At 34.3% G+C, this 21,107-nt stretch overlaps 1 protein-coding gene across 1 annotated transcript; it reads left to right on the top strand.

The window, feature by feature from the left end:
* Nucleotides 1-456: 456 nt before the first annotated feature.
* On the top strand, nucleotides 457-18,098 carry LOC125056308 (blood vessel epicardial substance-like). Its single transcript, XM_047659340.1, has 8 exons — nucleotides 457-648; nucleotides 8,745-9,085; nucleotides 9,769-9,971; nucleotides 10,798-10,992; nucleotides 14,251-14,359; nucleotides 15,494-15,605; nucleotides 16,330-16,509; nucleotides 17,064-18,098. The coding sequence occupies exons 2-8, from the start codon at nucleotides 8,783-8,785 to the stop codon at nucleotides 17,285-17,287; spliced, it is 1,326 nt and encodes a 441-aa protein (XP_047515296.1). The 5' UTR covers nucleotides 457-648; nucleotides 8,745-8,782; the 3' UTR covers nucleotides 17,288-18,098.
* The last annotated feature ends 3,009 nt before the right edge of the window (nucleotides 18,099-21,107 follow it).

Raw genomic sequence — 21,107 nt, 5'->3', positions numbered from 1 at the left:
CGGCGCCGCGCCCGTAACAATACTACCAACGTAGCAATGTAAGAGCTACATAAAAATAGCTTCAAATAAGATTAAGGCTGGCTTATCAGTGCATTAGGTATAAGAAAAACCAAGAAAATATTTACTTACTTACTTTATATCTTTACAGATTGTATTTGAAACGGGATTTTAAAAAGCCACACATTTTATAAGATTATTAGTTTTTTAAGGCGTAAGTATGATTCAGTCATTAGGCATTACAATTACTTCTTCATAGTGAAATCAGTCTTAACATGCACTACATATACTGAACAAAACAGCTAAAACTAAAAAAGCTAGGTTAAGAAAATTTTATGAATGTGGTCGCCCTTATATTAGGAGTAAGCGCTTTAAATTTAATCCAGCGCGTTTTGCTTGCGAGGGTTGGCAGCACTGGTCCGTCGAAACGCGCCGTGCGGAAGCAGTCAGTCGAGCGTCGCGCAACGCTTGATCGCCGCCCGGAGGCTCTAGCGCGAGATTGAATATGAGAGCCGCGTGCCGCGCTCACGCTTGTTTTGGTGCTTTATGATGGTACGGCATGAAAGTGCGAGATATGCGGACGTTCCGTGACGGAAACCTGAGATACACCGCCACAAGTGGGCGGAGAGAGCGGCGTTCTTGGCTGCACAGGTGAGCGGCCCAGCTTCGTAAAGACGCTGCCATCTCGGGGTCGATAAAAATCCCTTTACCCACAACAATACCTGACTTACCTCAGACTAGGAGAATTTGCTCGTTTAACCAACTTTACCAGCACGCAACCGTACTCATAATAAGGGTGATTTTATCGAGATAACCTTATAGATTTAAGAACGTTTTAATCTATACATAAGTATATTAATTAGCATGACGATAACTCAACCAATTGGGCTTTTCACTTGTAATAATTTTCAAACTAGGAATTAACAGCTTTTATTGCTCTATAGTTTGTAGTTTTGAATTAGAATTATTGAATTGTACGTAATGAAATCGAACTAAACGAAAAAATAGAACGATTTTAATCTAAATTTAAATTCAATAAAAGTAATTACAATTTAGCGGATATTTACATACAAACATTGTTTATTATCGTACATCCATTGTATCCAAGTAAAAACGAAACTGAAATTGTCGATATTTGGGGATATAATTCGATCACGCTACGGTTTTATGCGCGACGTAATATTTTCCTGGATCTTTACTCTGAGATTTGTCACGCAACTGTGAAAGATTATATTTGTTTGATAGATCTGTTATCGCTAAGCATTATAAACACGTAAGCATATTGCTTTTTTTCAGTCATTATCGGGAACACGTTTTGGCCCCTAAATAACATTTCATTAAATACAGCACGATTTGTTTAGAATATCTATAACATTGTATTATAGCGTTTCAACGCAGTGCCTAAATCGTTGCAAGTTAGGTAACTCATAAAGTCAGGTAATATGGAAGCCCGCGATTAAACATATATAATAATTATTTAACTATTGTAAATATATAATTATAAAACCTATTTTAATTTAACTAAACTACCTAAAATGTTTTGCCCATTTTTCTCCACACGAAACTACCTTTTGGAAGGGGCAACTAGAATCATCTTTATATTTTATTTAAAGTGCCATTTTAGGTGGTCTAATTGGAATAAATGATTTGACTTGACTTGAAAACAAACACGAGAGAAGACACTAGATTATTAATTTATTCAATTATTGTCTACTTCCAATTATTTTTGGAAGGCCACCGACATTGAAATTAATTACAATAAAATATATAACGATTCAATCGCTATTAAGCTATCTATAGGTATGTTAGAAGCTATCAGTAGCATGTTTATCAATAAGTTTAGCGTCAAGCAACGTTAATTACGGCACGAATCGATCTATAATGTGTTGAGTGGCGTGATGATTGCTATTAAAACGTAAACAAATATTCAATCAATTACTTTCATAAGTGGATTTTGTGTCTATTGAATAATGTCTATAAATAATTTGCGTATCGCCATTCCTCGTCAATATGACGGGAAATAATACCAATGCTCTACGGATCTCAGGCACATTTTAAATTATTGTTTCTTTCTGGTGAAGATTAGGGATGCTCGATGATCATCGATGTTTTGACATCGATGTTGCTATACGAAAAATATCGTAATAACGATGTTAACTGAATCGAACATCGATGTTAACTCGCGGCCTCCCGCACGACCAATGCAACTTACGAAACAAATTATGTCTTCTATGAACGCATCCACAAATCAGACCAAATCAAATCATTATTTGCGCCCAGGTCGTTCCCTTCGTTCGTTCTTCGTAGTTTCGCTCGCTCTTTCTCTCTCACACTTCCCTACTCCTTATCAACAAAGAAATATATTTAAAGGTTCTTCTTTATCAAAATTACTTTTCATTCAGTCAGTTGATAAAATCGGAATATGTTACAATTTGTTCGGTTTCTTATAAATTTCGAACCATTTCACTGTATTCTTTGTCAATTATTAATGCAAAAATCATCGATGTTCGGTTTTCGATAAATATCGAACATCGTCGTTGGGCTTTCGATTATGACATTGATGTCAATATCGATGTTTTTCTAACATCGATCATCCCTAGTGCAGATGTATATATACTTACTTTTGCTGATCATAAGTAACCTATTTGCATATGAAACAAAAATGATAAATGAACTCATCTCGCTGCCCTTTCTTTTAATATTTTGTTGGTCATGTTCACGGAGTATGAGTAAATATATTTTACACGCAAAAATTAAAAGTCAATTCATAGAAATCAAATTACTATACATCTGTCTCTTTTTATAATAATAATAATAATCTTTATTTTCTTCTCTCACTTATACATACAAGGGTATTATGATTAAACTAAGATGACAACATTAGGAAGTGTATGTGAGAGACTGGTCTCTGTAACGGGAGACCTGAGTGACAGATAGCCAGCCTCTCCACCACCGGACCGGAACTCGTACAATCAGGTCATTGTCATAAGATACAATAGAAAAAAATAAGTAAGTGCTAAAAGAAAACATTGCAAAAGGAGTCGTAAAAATAAATTTGGTGTGTGTTTGTGTGTGTGTGTGTGTATGTGTGTGTCTCTCTCCCTCTCTCTCTAAGTGTGTGTGTGCATGGGTGGGTGTGTGTATATGTGTGGGGGAGTGGGTGTGTTACATGACATATATGACAAGGAAACACAAATTGACGGAAAGAGACAAAATAGTACTGTATAAAATCGTGTAAATGGCGTGATTAAGTTTTTATAAATAAGTCTTTCACTCATTAGTATTTTCTCATTGTTGCTATTTTCTCGCCGAAATATAATTATAGTTTCCATATATATATGCAGTTATGCAACACTATGGAGTTCATAGTAATTTTAAAGTATATTTTATTTGTGAAAATAAATATAAAAGTGGAGATTTGCTGACTGTTCGAATTCAATATCCCAGCATTACCTAATCCTATCTTGAAAGTTTGCCGAATTTTGTGGCAACTATTTTATATAAGTGAACTAGTAAAGCGCCCTGGTTTCGCAACGACTCATAAGTCAGCTTAAATCTAAATATATATATAAGTAATAAGACATATAACTAATCTATTTCACTAACGTATACTATTGCAAAACAGTTACTGTACAATATAAATAACCTAACTAGTAACTAATTATTATGACATTATGTTAAAGTTCTTATTATATGACATGAAAATGAAAATTAATATGACATTTGCATGCCTATTTATATATGGCGGATTTTTATGATTAATCGATTTAATTGTAGCTATATCTTTGCAAATAAACGATTTATTATTATTATTAATACGTACATACAAATTTCTACAAATCAAACCAATTTTTTTTTAAATTCGTTTATTTTTTATCTATGTCTAATACTGATTAAACATAAAACATGTTAAAGTTTAGAACGCTGATATATCAAGTCTTATAGTGGAGGTTAGGTTTTCTGACGCACACCACCACTATGTGGAACCAGCTGCCCACTGAAGTATTTCCGAACCAATTCAACTTAGGGTCCTTCAAGAAAAGAGCGTACCAATTCTTAAAAGGCCGGCAGAGCTTTTGCAAGCCTTCTGGCAGTGCGAGTGTCCATGGGTAGCGGATATCACTCAACATCAGATGTGCCTCTTAGCCGTTTGCTCCAGTAAAATAAATAAAACTCTATACCGAATTAAAAGGCAAATTTGTTTCTCAGTTGGTCAGCGAGAAATCGTGTCTTATGCACTTCATTCTAAAGATATTCTCTTAAATTTTGTTTCATTTTGCTAAGAAACTTGTCAATCAAGACAAAAGAAGAACGGAAAAGATTAATGACAAAATAAATATTTGCAACATTTCTGAGACGAAAGTTAATGGGACTTATAGACGTCATAGTTTACATAAGAAAATTGTTATGTGTGATATGTCTATTTTAGACAGGGCGCGGCTTTCTGACGCCAGGGTTTTCCAGCCAACTTCTGTTGCATGCATGCAAATTAAATACAGTTTTTAGTTAATTAAAACGACAATTTTTTATGATTGAGCTGCATTGTAAAATAATATTACCGAGACTGCTCCTTGGTATTGCGTCCCGTCCCGTGGTAAATCTCGCACTGGCACTCCCTAAGAACACAAACGACGTCATTTAAAGAAATTTTCCATGAAGTTAGTAGGTATAGCACACTTGTGGTATGAAATCCGTATTTATGCTACGCTGTGTGTTTACTATAGGGTATAATTAAAAATAAAGTTAATATTGTTGTGTTCTTCAATCTATATAAAAATAATTTTAGACAATTTAGCATATTACATAATCACCAATTTGAAGCCTCTACGAGGTGCGGTTAGCAACCTCGCTCGTAGCTCCGTAGCACTTTGTACAATGGCGAACTTTCCTTTATTTGTTGTCTCGTTCAATGTTACTTCCAAGTTTATACTTGTTGAGTAAGTACAATCCGTAACTCCCCGAGGTGGCAGACAAATTGTGATACATGTGTATAATTTCTGTATAATACCTCTGGAGTCCTAAAAGTTATGGTGGACCTTATCACTACAGGACGAATAAAGTTTTATTTATTTATACTTTATAACCTTATTCAAAAACATACAGATAAAAAAAACAGGTTACAAAAGCCAACGGGCGGCCTTATCGCTAACAAGCTTTAGACGACTCATTGGTTTAGTGGTTAGTACAGTAGCTACACCCCTGACTGCGAATCCATGGGTCCCGGGTTCGATCCCCGGCTGCGACGAGCATCGATGTGCTGAGCATTTGGTGTTGTGCTTAGGTCTTGGGTATTTTAATGTGGAACAATGAAAAAGAAACACCTACAGAGGGTAGAGTACAAGAAATGCAAAAAAGTTTTATTATTAGATCAAATATTATTAAAGTATAGCTTCAACTCATCTCTTCGTCTGATATTTTTTGCATTTTATTTCGATAGTCATCTCTTTATAAACATTAGATTTATTATAACGACCATTTAAGTCCCTTCATTTGGCTATAGCGACTTCATATGTATCGCCGAGTTCGGGTATAGCGAGTGTTTTGCAAGAATCTATTTGTAACAAATTCCTATAAATTCCATGCACTGGAAATGGCTGCCAATAACGTAGAAAGCTTTTGAATTTTTTGTTTACATTCGCACAGATGGTCAGCATGTGCAAATGTAACCTTTTGTTTATAGATATTGGCTTAGTAGGTAGGTAGTTAGTTGGTGAAGTTGAATTTATGAGTCACTTACAAAGTATTGTCTTTGATTAACATAACCTTTACACATTTAAAGAAAAAACTTTTTTACCACTTTGGTCACGGTGACCACGCACGCTGCACGCGAAACGTCGGATAAATTTAAAATTATGTTAAATAATTGTAAATTTATAATAAAACATAACTTTAATCCGGTAAAAGTTTTTTCACTTACAAAGTGATATTCTGACTATCAACTGTTTTTCTACTCAGAATATGTCTCTGTATCTCTTTACCTTTGCCAGACACGACGTCTGCATATAACGACGAATTAAGATAGTCTTCCACGAATGACACATTTTCGAAAATTCGAGTCTATGAAATGCTGGTTTCCTCACAATGTTCCCTTCGCCGCAAGAGCAAAATTAATGGTTGTGGTTTGAATTGAAGACTTCTCTTGTGACACGCTCACTTAACCATTAAGCTAACACTTCGCGTTCCTGACGCCTTGGTTGGTTTAATTTAATATAAATTAACAGTTATTTACTTAGCTACAGTATTATACATATTTAAGTTATATTTACTTAACGCCATAAGGAAATAAAAGTCGCATTAATCTTTTGATGGAAGAGTTGAAAAAAATTTAAGAAACTTCTCACGAATTTTAAGAATACAAATTCTTACAAAGAAAAACCGGAGATTTTAAACGACGGTAAATTCTAGGGCGACCTTTACTAAACAGCCCTTAGACGCCGTAAGCTAAAGAAAACAAGTGCAACGCGCTCGGTTTTATTAAAACGATAGCTCTTGTTTTAAAATAAAAACTGTCGTTTTCTATGTAACTGGGATATGTTTAAAAAAAAACAATTTTTATAACGCTTTAATACAATACAGACTTGTGATATACATAAAATTAAGAATAGTTTAACAATCGATTAATTGTATTACACAATTAATCGATTGTTAAACTATTAATTTGCAATTTAATTTGTGTTTACGTAAAATACGTCTTTCTTTAAAGCACACAATTTTTATTTCTAATTCAAGCGTTTAGAGTAAATAAAACATCTTTATATATATGATTCTTCTGTGAGTGTGTATGTCACTGAACTTCTCTCAAACGACTGGACCGATTTTGATGAAATTTTTTGTGTGTGTTCAAGGGGATCTGGGAATGGCTTAGATTCACAAATCAGCCAGACAGATGGCGCTGCAGTCGGTACTTTCATACTTTGCTTTACTAATTGATTGAAATATCATGCAGGACAACGTCTGTCGGGTCCACTAGTATATTTATAAAACTCAGCAGGAGGGTCTTCTGATACCGCCTTCCATAGACACTCATATTACCAGAAGGCTCGCAAGAGCTGGCCTTTTAAATACTGGTACGCTCTTTTCATGAAGGACCACATGTCGAAATGGTTCGGAAATACTGTAGTGAAATTGAAATTCCTTGAAACACAAAATGAATCATTCAGTTAATATACATGTGCAATAAAGCGAAGCAGTGCGGTTTTATCAATAAGCAAAGTGAGCTCATATTTACCTTCATTAAGGAAAATGCGTTTTCACAGCCTCCACGCGGATTGAGGTTTATTTTTTATTCACCGTTATTGTTTCTTAGTGGTGATAAAAGCGTGTTCTTTGCACACAATAAAACAATAAACATGAATGCAACCAACGTCTTTAATGCGTATAAGCGATCTCTTAACCCTTGATAAATTGGCTAAAATTAACACTGAGAGCATAAAAAAACTAAAAATTAATAATTAAAAAAATGCGTGCGTACAAAGTACACATGTCAAAAGTGAAACTTCTTTGTAAATTGCATATGATCACTCTATGTATAGGAGTGCGTGCTAATGATAATATAAATATATAAAAATTTAATTAATTTTATTGCCATTTAAATATTAAGTGTCGAAAATTAATACAATTTTTTTTTTCTTCGATAATAAAACACGTGGCATTTTAATTTACAATTCGTCATTTGAGATTTCAATAAATTATTTTGCATACAATATAAGATACAAATATATCAAAACTTCTCTTTAAAAAAATTTAATTTTAAAATACAATTTCTATAAGGTAATTCCTTCCTCACTCTCACTCTCTCTCAATCGGTCTCGATCGCTCTCTCCCTTTTATTCGACAAAAACGCGGCACATCTTCGTGACGTTCCGTTAAAATTTTACCCTCATGCGCCTAAAGAAGTTTCACTTCAAAAATATTATGAAGATAAAGCTATGAATTCATACAAGTCACTGGATTACGTAGGAGTTGTTTTTATAAAATTTAAAAGATGACTTCGTACTGATTTGAATAAATGAATGATTCATTCCTCCTTAAACGTATCCAATACATCTTTCGTTGCAGTGTTTGTTATCGGGGGCCTTGATCGGGTCAAGACAGAGGACTTGGGTTTTATACTTTTAAATCATTCGTGATTCGTTAGGCAATGTTTCAAATTAGAATGTCGCTTGCAATATATATAGCAATTATAACCTACAGAAAGTTACCTAGTCCAATGAATGTTACAATTTGAGGGTCAAACTTTACATTTGTTAGAGGACGCAATTTTATTTATGGAACATGTAGGGGGTCAATACAAGCTTAAACCCAAGTTTGTGGGGTTGGCGCCTTTGTACCCCGGCCGCCATCTTGGAAAAAGGGGTGAAAACACGTATTTGGCTATATCTCCTAAACTATCCATGGTAGAAAAAATTTGCAGCAAATGTAACATTTCAATGGACCAACCCTTAATACTGGAGACATATTTACTTGGAAATGGAATTTTATTTTGCAAAAAGTACTGTATGCCAATAATATTTGAAAGTTGATAATACCTGTCAAGTTTCCGCAGACTTACTCGTATATTTCCTGGCGTCATATAATACAGAGATGTATGTATTACGTAATCGTTATGTTAGCCTGCTCTAAATTCATAAATCAGGATATTTTGTCGGATCGTATTCTATTGACCGACACTAGGGCGTCATCCTTAGCACATCGGTCAATTTATGGAAGACATTGCGAAAACTCTAAAGATATATCTTGGATTTCAGATAAGTGCGCTCTCCCGGAGTACTGTCAGGGTGTGGTGATGGAGGTGGTAATATTGAAAGCGAGAGCCCAACTGAATCGTCTGGTGTCGGTGCGGCGCGCGAACGAACGGGGGGCGCGCGCGAACGGCGGTGCGTCGTCGCGCGCGCCGGCCCGCGACCGCGAAATGGCGACCGCGTCACCTAAAGCCACATGGCTTAACGCCACCCTTGCGTTTAACCTCTCGCGCATTAACACCACATTTGACACCGATTACGATCTGCTCAATGGTAACACTACTGATGAACACGATAATCATTGGTTCTGCGCGAAGTGGACCAGTGCCCAACAGGATCTCTTCCAGGTACGTTGTGGTTTATGACATTTTCCTTTGAATAATTGCAATGTAGAGGGAGGGTAAAACTTGCTGAGTTTCTTGCCCGTTCTCAGAACATGGCCTCCTGGTAGTCTTGCTCTTTTGCGAATTTTGTAAACGTTTTTGACATTCATAAGCATGCCCTAAGACGCATCTAAACTGAATAAACGTATTTTGATTGATTGGTAAATAGCATGAACCTGAGCCTACTAGACTATACATAAAATAAAATCACTTGCCTCACTAACTCATGATTCAATGAAAGATTCCTATTTATTTCGTAATGCTATAGCATATAAATTATATAAAACAAAATACAATTATACTAAAGATATAACCAAAGATGGAATACATAATATTTACGATAAAAAATTATTCAATATATTTAACTAAGTAATATCTAATTGGGATGTCTTGTGTAGAATGTACGTGAAGTGTGTATGTGGCATGTGTTCATCATGCTGGTGATTTATCGCTATGGATATTCTTAATATTCTTTTATGCATATTCGCGATAGTTTAAACAATTCAAGGCTTAAATTTATAATTATAGATATATAACGTGATACTGTTATGGATTTATAAGTGCCAAAAGTTACTTTGATATCCTAAAAAATACTTTAAATAAGATATTGGTGTGTGTTTCTTAAAACAAAATGCAACTTTTAACAGGCAGCCAACCTATGCTTCGCTATAGCATTCCTGGCACCGAAGAGTTTTAAACAGAGTATATTGGTGCTACGAGCGCTGGCCGCTACGGGAGCGGTGCTCATGGGCATGTGGGCTGGCGCAGAAGTTTGTGCTCCTGATGTTCTAGCCTGGAGTCTGGCCTTGGTCGTCGTCAACTCTATACATACTGTTTTCTTAATTATAAGGTATGTTGATCACTCAAAGTACTTAATAAAGAAATATAAGAAAAGTTATTAGAAAAACAGTAAGGTTAAAATTAATCAAAACTACTTTACATTTTAATAATTAAATTGTCTAAAATTATTACCCGGTAATCCGGACAATTTCGCATTTTTTTAAAAGGGTCTATAACCTTTTTAGGTCTGGGCCTCAGATTTCTGTATCTGTTTCATGATCATTTGTCACTTCAGCGTGGGACTCTAATTCCAGAGGTCATAGGTTAGATCCCCGGCTGTGCACCAACGAACTTTCTGTCTATGTCTAACATTCGCTCGAACGGTGAAGGAAACCAGCTTGCCGTAAACCTAAAAAGTCGGCGGCGTCTGTTAGGCACAGGAGGCTGATCACCTACTTGCCTATTAGATTGACAAGTGATCAAAGCCAGGCATTAATGTTTAAAGAACTTTATTTCTCATTACAAAAAATGTATTTTTTTATATGAGAAATTCGTATATACGAACGAGATACACGTCACCATCAGCCGTCCTAATTTTAGTCTATAAGGCTCATTCTGATATGTATCTTTAATGCCCTTTTGAATTGGTTAAACGCACACAATCCCACTCATATTACCTACACACAACCATTATAGATATTTAATATTTATTAGAAATTATAAATAGAAGGCAAAAAAATCATATATTTAGTATAAAAACTATAGGCAACATTTTGGAATCCCTCAGTAACAAGTAAAATGTAAGCAAAGTCTGAAATTATTCACCATTCATGAAAGCTACAGGCCATATTTAAATTATCGCCCTAAGCTTCGTGCACATTACGTATATTCCACAGGTTTTTGCCACCAGCCCTTTCGCTAGAACTGACCGATTTGTACCTGAAACTATTTAAGCCGTTAAAAGTAAGCAAGAAACATTTCCAAGAGCTAACGAGAGAGGCGAGGGTCGTGAAGCTAGAACCAGGTGAAGCATACGCTGTCGAGGAGGTCACACCCGCGGACGAGCGATTATCAATATTACTGAAGGGAAAGTATGTATTTCTCATGTTTATGTTGATTTGTTACGTGATATGAATGAGCCCTTCGTTTTATATTCGACGCACGTACGACCGCTTGCATTGCATACAGCCTCTATATCAAGAGACAGTGGTTTTTAGTTGTAATTTCGGAGTATAATATATTTGAAATGATCACGTAGTAGATAGCAAGTGTACGAAATATGTAGTATATGAGTTCGGATCATGTATATAAGCTTACTAGCTAGCATGGCGGATTTTGTACTGTCTACTGTCGATGAATTAATACTGTTTACTCATAAAATGGTCTATGACGCAAATAAAGTTATTCTTCACTATGACGTTGGGAAAATGACGAAGCAAATCTGATGTAGTTGTCGTTTGTTTTCTATATTATTGTTTACATTTCAATTCGAGTTTTTTATATCTTAAATAGATTATATTACCCCAGCCGTTCTCGACCTATAAATGGTTTAACTAACCTGACTTTGTTTCTATATAAGATAAGATTTATTAAACTCGACTGTAATTATTATTTACTCGACTAACCAAAATATAGTTTAAAAATATGAGCAGTGTTAACCTAGTGGCTTCAACATGCGACTCTCATCCCTGGAGTCGTAGGTTCGATCCCCGGTTTTGCACCAATGGACTTTCTATGTGGGCATTTAACACTCGCTTGTATGAAAGAAAACATCGAGAGACCGGGTTTAGACACAAAACGTCGACGGCGTGTGTGTGTGTGTGTGCGATCAGAGAACAGATACAAATCTGAGGCCCACACCTAAAAGGTTGTAGCGCAATTGGTATATATATTATATATAATTAAAAATATTGAAAGCAAAATATAGATGTGATAGTATTAAAAACCTAAATTAGTCATAGTTTCGATTGTAATCAATGCATATTACAAAGTTTATAATATCATAGTGTAAGAATGTTGGTCATTCAATACAGTCTCGCAAACAAAACCCTAAAAATACTATAATAGGTGCTTATTCAAGTCAATATCAAAATTAAAAAGCTAAAATGTTTTAATTCACGTAAAAATGTAGTTAAAATTAAGTGTTAGTAACGGTATCATGGCTTATAAGTATGGCCTTTTCTATGCTATCAAAGTTTTTCTGCACGATACTTTTTGATAGGCACTATAAGCAATTTCCACCCACGCGAACGGGGCCGCGGTCAAAATCCATTTTACTTCAAGTTCCGTGGTGACTTGAATCTAGGTCTTATTTGACTTAGAAAGCTGTGCTTTTTATGACTATGTGTCTTTTTATGTGTTTTGTAGTGGTATATATAATAATAAAAAAAACACTTAATTTACAGCAAAAACAATATCACAATACAAAATAATAAAATAAAGGATGTTTTTGGACAGTCCACTGCCAAACGCAGTTTCTTTCACACAACCCAGACTTAACTTTAATTAGTATTTCCATTATTTATTTATTATTAATTTATACTGTAATTATTTTTATATTAATATAAGTTTTCGTCCGAAGAAATTATGTGACAGTATTATTGCAATACGTTTGAGATATATACAAAATGTATAATAATTCATAATAAGTATAAGTTATTAAAGTTTATACAAGAAAAACACCGTTTCTTAAAATAAATTGAAAGTATAGTTAATTTATAAGTTAATTTATATTTTAGTAGTATAGTAGCAGTCCGTTCTGGCTTTGCACGTCTGAACATTTTAAATATTTTGGATATCAATAAAGCCTATTCAGAGATAATAGAGCATCAAATACATTTCGGTCCCTTAGTTATTCGTCAAAAGTTCGAGTTTATTATAAAACTCATATCATATTTCCTGTTGATACAGAATTAATATACTTTTAATATTAAAGAAAAATTAATGCGTCATAAAATTGTATTACCTGAATGCAGTCACGAATGAAACCTTTATTGAACAAATACTGATTTATTAAATTATGCAATAACAATTAATTTATCCGAAAATACTCCCGGGATACATATTTACAATATAAACATTTCGAATAGTTAATAAATTTATATTAATTATAATTAGCAAATTAAACCTTTAGCACTCCCAAAAGACATCAACCGATCCGAAAATTGTGTCATATAAAACTTCATATTAGAGTGTGTATTGTAATGCCCATCGCGTGTCTAAATTCTAAACTTGTCAAATCAATTACTGGCCTACAAATTTATCAAAACGCCAGACCTAATCTAAAACTGTTCATTCCAATTGACTTATCGTCTAAGTTTTTGCTGGGGATTTTCAACTTTCCAGCGATTCGACATTGAATACACGACAGCTTTTTCCGATAAGAAAAGAGAATAATGTTTGGATAGTTGCGTCATATGTGGGTCTCGTAAAGCCTTTAGATTTCTATTCCGTCAATTTCAAAAGCTTGAATGAAAAGCTGGATATTTCTTGCAGCTTTAAGCTTAAACAAAAGCAATATATTATGTGTCAATAAGCACTCGTTTTTTTCTCTAATGAGTCTGCTTTGTGTACACATCGCAATCATCGTTCAACAAACTTGTCACTCATCAGGTATATATACATAAGGGCAAACAGGATATAAACATAGCCGTTTCTATTTTAAGTAAGTGGTACTTAAGACAATTGAAATATTATTTATTTATTTATTTATTAACAGAAAAATCAAGTCAATCTAGTTATACGGTAGGTTAAAGAAATACAAGTTATAGGTGCGGACGGCGCGCACAAACATAATATTGTAATATAATGATGATTACAATTAATAAGTTTACAAAGGACTACAAAAAGACCATAAATTATAAAGCATAGCAAAAGAACCTAAGAAAGTGATAACAGAATGCCCTTCCTGTAATCGGATGGATGATTCGAAATCATACAAAGACTGTTAGGACCCGACTGAATGCACATTCTAGCCATTCTGTTCCGTGGAGCGTAGAACCCCAAATTAGAGCGCTTAGATATTGCTTTTAAAATGTACTGTTTTCTTTGAATTCGGACTCAAACAACACGTCTCTCAATTGACTTTTAAGGACTTTTATTACCGCCATATTCATATACTGAAATAACGATTGAAACTGGTCTCGCGTCATTTTGCAAATAATTAAACGTAACATCCCCAAGTATACTATAGTATTCACGTTTATGAATAATAATATCGAATTTAAAAAAAAATTTTTCATATAAAGTACCTAATTGATTGAACCAATAAGAAATTAACTTTCTGTACATCCGCGTCGTGCTGCTGGAAACTGCGTCGTTAGAACTATACAATGGTACTTTTTTTTCAGAATGAAAGTTAGTTGTGACGAGACACATTTACACTACATTCAGCCTTATCAGTTCGTAGATTCACCTGAGTGGGAAGCGAACCGCGAACAATCGGACGACGTATTCCAGGTTTGTTTCACCGAATTATAATAATTATTGTGTTATGTATGCTTATACACATTTATTGGTTTAGTAATAATAAAAAGAAATAAAAATTTCTGTCTGTAAACAAAAATATTAAGATTATTTTTCTATACAGTATTTAAGCTTATAAGAAAAAAATATTGAGAAAAAATTGATTTTAGTCCTGTTTCAATATTATTCTATACTTCCGATACATAAGTTTAAACTTTACATCTAGGAAACCCTAATAAAAAAAGGATTTTACACAGTTCAAGAATAGATGATAACAATGTGTGGATGTAACAAATGCCGCTATAAGATAGTGAGTAAGTAAGTAAGAGAATGTGGCGTAAATTTACATGCATAAGTGTACAAATTGGAATTGATGTTTGAGTACCTACTTACGTTACTCAAATTGTGATTTATGCATATATTTTGTGTTCAATACCTACTAATAAATCAACATTACTTAATGGATACATAAAAGTGATTCATACGTTACGTTATGTACATAACGTTCCAAGTGCCAAATTCGCATTCGTATCCGTTAATTATTTTATATATAATTAGGTTGCATTGTAGAATATAATATTATTAGTAGCGTACCTTTTCCGTACATTTTTAAATAAGGCAGCATATAAATAATTATGACCGTTGAAATATGCATGCGGAAAATACTCGTATGCACGAAGTTACATTGTTACTGAGTGGACGACGTTAATGAAAATTCACGATGTTAACTTTCCATTTTTTGTTGCATAACTTCTCTACTGTATGCATAAAACTACTTACTTTTAGATAATAAAACAAAAAGTTTTTATATCCTATTGCGTAAAACGATACTGGCCACTTTCTATGATTTTAAAAAGAAATCTAGGAATAATTGAAAATGGCGCGCACGGATTGCATATGTTTTCTATCTGAACTTTCATTTTCTATTTGAAGCAAAGTGTGCTTATTTGATTGAACGTAATAATCAAGTGTGGTACGTAATGTATTTTATGTTGGTTTGTTTGTCTGTCATAAAATCACCGAAACCGGAAGATTTTATCGAGATTATTATACTTTTAAACTTATTATAATGTCATAAATTTCCACACACACATATATTTTTTAAATATAGATTTTGGTCCATTCCAGGTAACGGTGGTAGCAGAGGAAGTGTGCACTTGTCTTTGTTGGCCGCGCATGCGTCTAGAGCGTGTTCTGCGGCATAGACCCTTTCTGAAGGTTGTGCTTGACTGCCTTATTGGTAAGACATCCATATCTAAACTTGCACTTAATAGTTTCAGATAAAAGTACTGGCCGTAGATTAGAATAGGTAATAATATTGTATCGCACACATTAAAGTGTACTTAAATAGCTGACACACCAAGGTGGTTTAATAAAAAATCTATATAAAAAAATTGTTATTTTTTGTATATTCGCCAGTTTTTAAACTATTTTGTTAACCAATAAAGGTGGTCCAATCCAATTATTTATTTTCTAAACAGAATTTTAAAAATACATTTTTTTATCTAGCGCCATATTATATATTACTAGCTGATCCGGCAAACGTCGTTTTGCCGTGTATATCATTTATAATAAAAAATAGGGGTTGATCGTAGAGGAGTGAAAATTAGGGGTTGTATGTATTTTTCAATGTATCATAAAAATAATTAAAATTAAAATTGATTTAAAAATAAAAAAATAATAATTTAGGGGTGGACTACCCTTAACATTTAGGGGGATGAAAAACATCGGACAACATCTATATGTTGTCCGATTCTCAGACATACCCAATATGCACACAAAATTTCATGAGAATCGGTCAAGCCGTTTCGGAGGAGTTTAACTACAAACACCGCGACACGAGAATTTTATATATTAGATTGCCATATGCAAAACAACGTTTTCCGGGTCGGTTAGTACGATTTGTGTAATTGTATGCAACAAATATTTTATAAAAAATAATTTTATAAATATCGTATTTTCAGGAAAAGACATAACACACAAGTTATACTCAGTGAGTGAAGGGCTTGGTCAAGGTACATCTGGTGACAATGATGGCCCTACTTCACATCTCACGAGGTCAGCCAGTGTCGATGCCGTTCACGAAGGCACTAGAGGGCGACTCAGGAGTCTTGTCTGGAGGTCACATACGCCTCCTGCAAAAGGTACCATGGAGTAATATGGAGAAATCCAGTTGAGGATGGGTTTGGTTACGATAGGCAATATTAGATTTGATATTAGTTTTGATCATACTCATGAACGGGTGATACTTGAGGTGACTGGTCGTACTTGAATTCGTGTATGCGGTGATGTTGGTTATTTCGACTGTGTATTTATTTGTTGTTCCCATGAGAATGTAAGTGCGTGCTCCTATTTCACCATGTCTCCTGCTGAAAGAGGACAACTCTTTGTTTTTAATTTATTTTATTATTATTTATTACTTAAGATGTCATTTGGAACATAGTGTAATGGTTGCAACTCCCTACAAACGTTGTGTAAAACAAAAAACTTGGCGATTAGAAAGAGTGGCGGAGAGTTTATTGACAGTTCTTCTCTTTCGTTCTACGCCCTTGATTTGAGAACTGGCAGTAAATGTAAAATTAGAAGCATTTAATATATGTTTCTTTTTTGACGTTCATAAATGTACATTGTGTTACCTACATGAATAAATGATTTTTGACTTGACGTACAATTATTTCAGTTCTTATTCATATTTCAGGCAATTCATACTGGCAACCAGTAGTTGCCCGACAATTCTTGCGGCAGTCGCCATTCAATCGGAGCGTGGCACCACCTCCACGGTTGCTGACTCAGGCTTCGTCAGCAAGTCTCCAGCCGGCCGCCCAGCCTCGCCGGCGGAGCCCGCCTCGGCGCACCGCGTCCTTCCGGCGGAGTCGCGAGGTAAAATTCGCGGAGGTCCCCGGGGCCGAGCCCCTGGTGTGACGCGGGCCGCGGCCCCAGCAAGAGCTGGTGCCGCTTGTGTCCCCCGCGCCCCTCTCCCCCTGACCAACGGACGCGCGCACCACAGACTTCTAAACGGACCATTTATTACGTGTTATTTATTTGACTAATGAGCTTCCTGTTGATGACGTTTGATAGAATTTTGCAGTGAAAGTTACGGAGTGAGTTAGTGAAGTGATTGGAAACTGTTGTCGTGAGATAGATTAGTGTTTTTATTGCGTAATTATTTTGTTACGAAATTGACATTATAGCTTTTGTGAAAAATAGATTAGTTGACGTTGCCAACATATGTTTCCAAGTAATTTAGAGACCTTTTAATTACATTCCAACCAATTAACTTTGACTGGGCCTAGGAAACGAGCAACTAATTCTGCATACTCCCAATTTGACTATGATAAGTGTAAACAAAGGAATGTCTTCTGACGTAATGCAAATAGAAGTAAAAACTATTTATTAACACACCGCACTTCTGACATCATTGTTACTACTTATCAACGAAACTCTAAGTTTTTCCGTTGATTTCTTTAATATATAGTTTTAAGAAACAATATGTTGGCAAATGTCATACAAATAATTGCACTAATTAAATGAAGACTGTTGGTAAAATTACAATATTTATTTCGCTTTTATCACATTAATTGAGGTAATATAGTTTTATAAAAATATAAATAATGTTTATAAAAATAAACGCTTTACAATGTAACTATAGGCTATAATATCAGACTGAAACGTTTTGTAAGTATCACATAACGGTCACATTGTCTTTTCAAAATCAGTTTTTGTTTACTCATAAAAGTATCGTCGATAAATTTTATCATAGATATTCATAAACGTGTTTTCAATCCTAGTATAAGATTTGAAGGAATTTTAATCACAAAGGAACGAAAAGCACTACATCAATATAAGTATTAAACACGCACTTTTCTATATTTCACAGACCTTTTGACAAATAATCACTGTTTACTGCAAATTAGTTACATCGTTTCTACGTCGATGTTTAGTTGATGTTGTCGCTTCAAACTAGTACAAGTAGAAGTTTTGGATGTGAAATGCGGTGAATATTCAACATTTTAAGAACCTTACTTTATTGACAATTATCTGGTAATAAGGGTTATATTTCAATAGTAGCAAGGTCTGATAAGTATATATAACAGTCAACTCTTTTTAATGAAAAATATTACTTTGACAAGTTACGTATAACGCTAGTGATATTTCCGAGAAACGACATTATTAATGGTGATTATTCAATATTATGAGTCGGCTCCGTTGAGAAACAACATTATTAATGGTGATTATTCAATATTATGTGTCAGCTCTGTCGAGAAACAACATTATTAATAGTGATTATTCAATATTATGTGTCAGCTCTGTTGAGAAACAACATTATTAATGGTGATTATTCAATATTATGTGTCGGCTCTGTCGAGAAACAACATTAGTAATGGTGATTATTCAATTTCGACTACTCGGCTCTGTAGCCCAAATATGCCTGTAAAGGCGAAATGAGAAACTTCCAGCGCGCCCTGTCCTGTGCCACCGTCAATTACAGGCTTTCCTAGTTAGTTACTTAACTCTGTCAATCCAATGGTACCTAAGCAGACTGGTCTCCGACCACACACCACATCAACCAGATTACCATTTTTTTTTAATTTATAGTTTATTGTGGTCGCTTTTGATTTTAAATTTTGTAAGCAAAATGTTGAATATTTATTGCAAATACGCAATGAAATTTCTATAATGCGATGTGTAACGAAATAGAATGAATTCATGGATAGATTGTTAAATATTGCCTAAGTAGGTATTTGTGACATGTTTAATACAATTTTCAAATACATATCGTTCCAGTCTTGTCTCGTCTTATAAATTTCAAGATGTAGCTTGCGTGTATTGTATCAATTCTCTACCAATCGTAAAATGACACAAGAAATGGTACCTTTGCTACGAATACGCGTAACTTTTATTTGTCACCATAGAGACGTAGAAGTCCTGTAGGATTATAATAATTTATGCCTTATGTTGAAAAGTGAATTGTATTTTTTTAATAAGCGGCTGTACCATTTCTATTGTCTACGATATCTGTTATTCTCTACATACTAGGGTATATCGTGTTCATTCTGCATTCTTTCTGTTCCACGCTAAACTGTCAGATTAAGGCTAAAGTATGATTAAGAAAAGTTCCATCAGAGCCCAAGTCTTCTGGTATAATGATTAAAATTGGTAAAGGCTAGTGAAGTTTTGATATCTTAAGTAACACATTTTGAAAACTATAAATTTGTAAAATACTTGGTGTATTTTCTAAATCTACATTTAAATGCAACGTAATTAACAATTTAACTATTGTATGTGGAAGGTATCTTTTATATTTTAAAATACTCTACTGTCGGTTTGACAAAGTATTAAACGCTGCCTATAATGAGAACAACTTGGAATTTACGCGCAAAATATTTTTTTTATTTTTATTGTCTCCATATAATAATTTTACGCAGAGTTTCGCCATTAATACTTCATCAAATTTACGGCATTTTATCAGGCTGATTTTATTACAACGGTGATCGTTTATTCCGAAAATTCTGCGCAAAGATATTAGTAAGTATCGTAACTGCGAGACGGTTTAGTTATCATCGAGGAATAAAAACAAAATGAAAAAGTCAGTAGTTATAGATTCATCTTGCCAATACAAAAATGTCGGCAAATCACACATTGAGTCGATCAGCGTGACACTAAAATCAGACAAAATATTAACGTAATTTTATATAATAAAATTTTGTTGAATACGCACTAAAATGTCGGTTTACAATGTATAGCTTCTTAAATTAAGTTCAAATATTTACACGGTCTTCCACAAATGTCGATTGTTACTTATTTCTATAGTATACCTTCAAAGTGTTGTGACTCTATCTTCCAACGATCTGTCTCATTTAAATAAACCAGTTTAAGATTTCAAGTTAAAACTGTAAATAATATGTGTGGGTTGTTTTAGATGTGTAAGGGAGCAAGATTATTTTTATTATTTTGATGAAAAGGACTTATTATTCAACTATTTTGTATATTCTTTTGCAATAAATTTACGACGCATAAAAAGGCCTGTGAATTGACATATGAAATATTCAAGTTGTTAAACACAAAATCCATGGTTAATTTACCTCATTTACCGACGAATTGTACAAATAGTTTAAAGTGTGTTCGAGTAAATCACCTATTGAAATTGTTCTTATGTAGTCAAATCTAAAATGCTGTGTACACATTTATGTGTTATAACCAAGACTATCGGTACTACAATTCGCTTTAAAGAAACTTCAGGAGCACAGCCCTACGCAGAAACAATTGTGGTTACATTACGTTTATATTTGCCAATAAAAAATGTATTAATCTCTTTTGTTTAGACCCTTATTACCCCTATAAAGATATTCATTAGCTATTATTGTGTATCAATGAAACAACGTCTGTCGAACCATTGATGGTATAGCTACTGGTGGTAGTGGTAATATTACGTGTTTGGTACAGATACCGGCCAACATCTTGAACAAATGTCCTTGCCGCTCAGAAGCGATTTTTAAGTATCACTGGGAGGGAGACGGGCGGTGGTGCGCGGCGGCGGGAGTGTGACGTGTCTATCGCGTGATTTGTAAATCAGTTGACGTTTGTGTCCCGCGCTGCGCAAACTTTCCCCCCTCCCTTGTTTAATGTTCAAGATGTTTTCCGGCATCTGTACTAGTACATACTAGGAATGTTAATTGTTGATTTCGGTTTCAATGTCATTCCAGAATTTTGAGATTCAAATGTTCTGTACTGGAAATAAAAA

Source organism: Pieris napi, chromosome 14 (assembly GCF_905475465.1).
Source record: "Pieris napi chromosome 14, ilPieNapi1.2, whole genome shotgun sequence".
NCBI lineage: Eukaryota > Metazoa > Arthropoda > Insecta > Lepidoptera > Pieridae > Pieris > Pieris napi.
The sequence above is the reverse complement of the archived record's forward strand: the minus strand, read 5'-3'. Positions and strand labels throughout refer to the sequence as shown.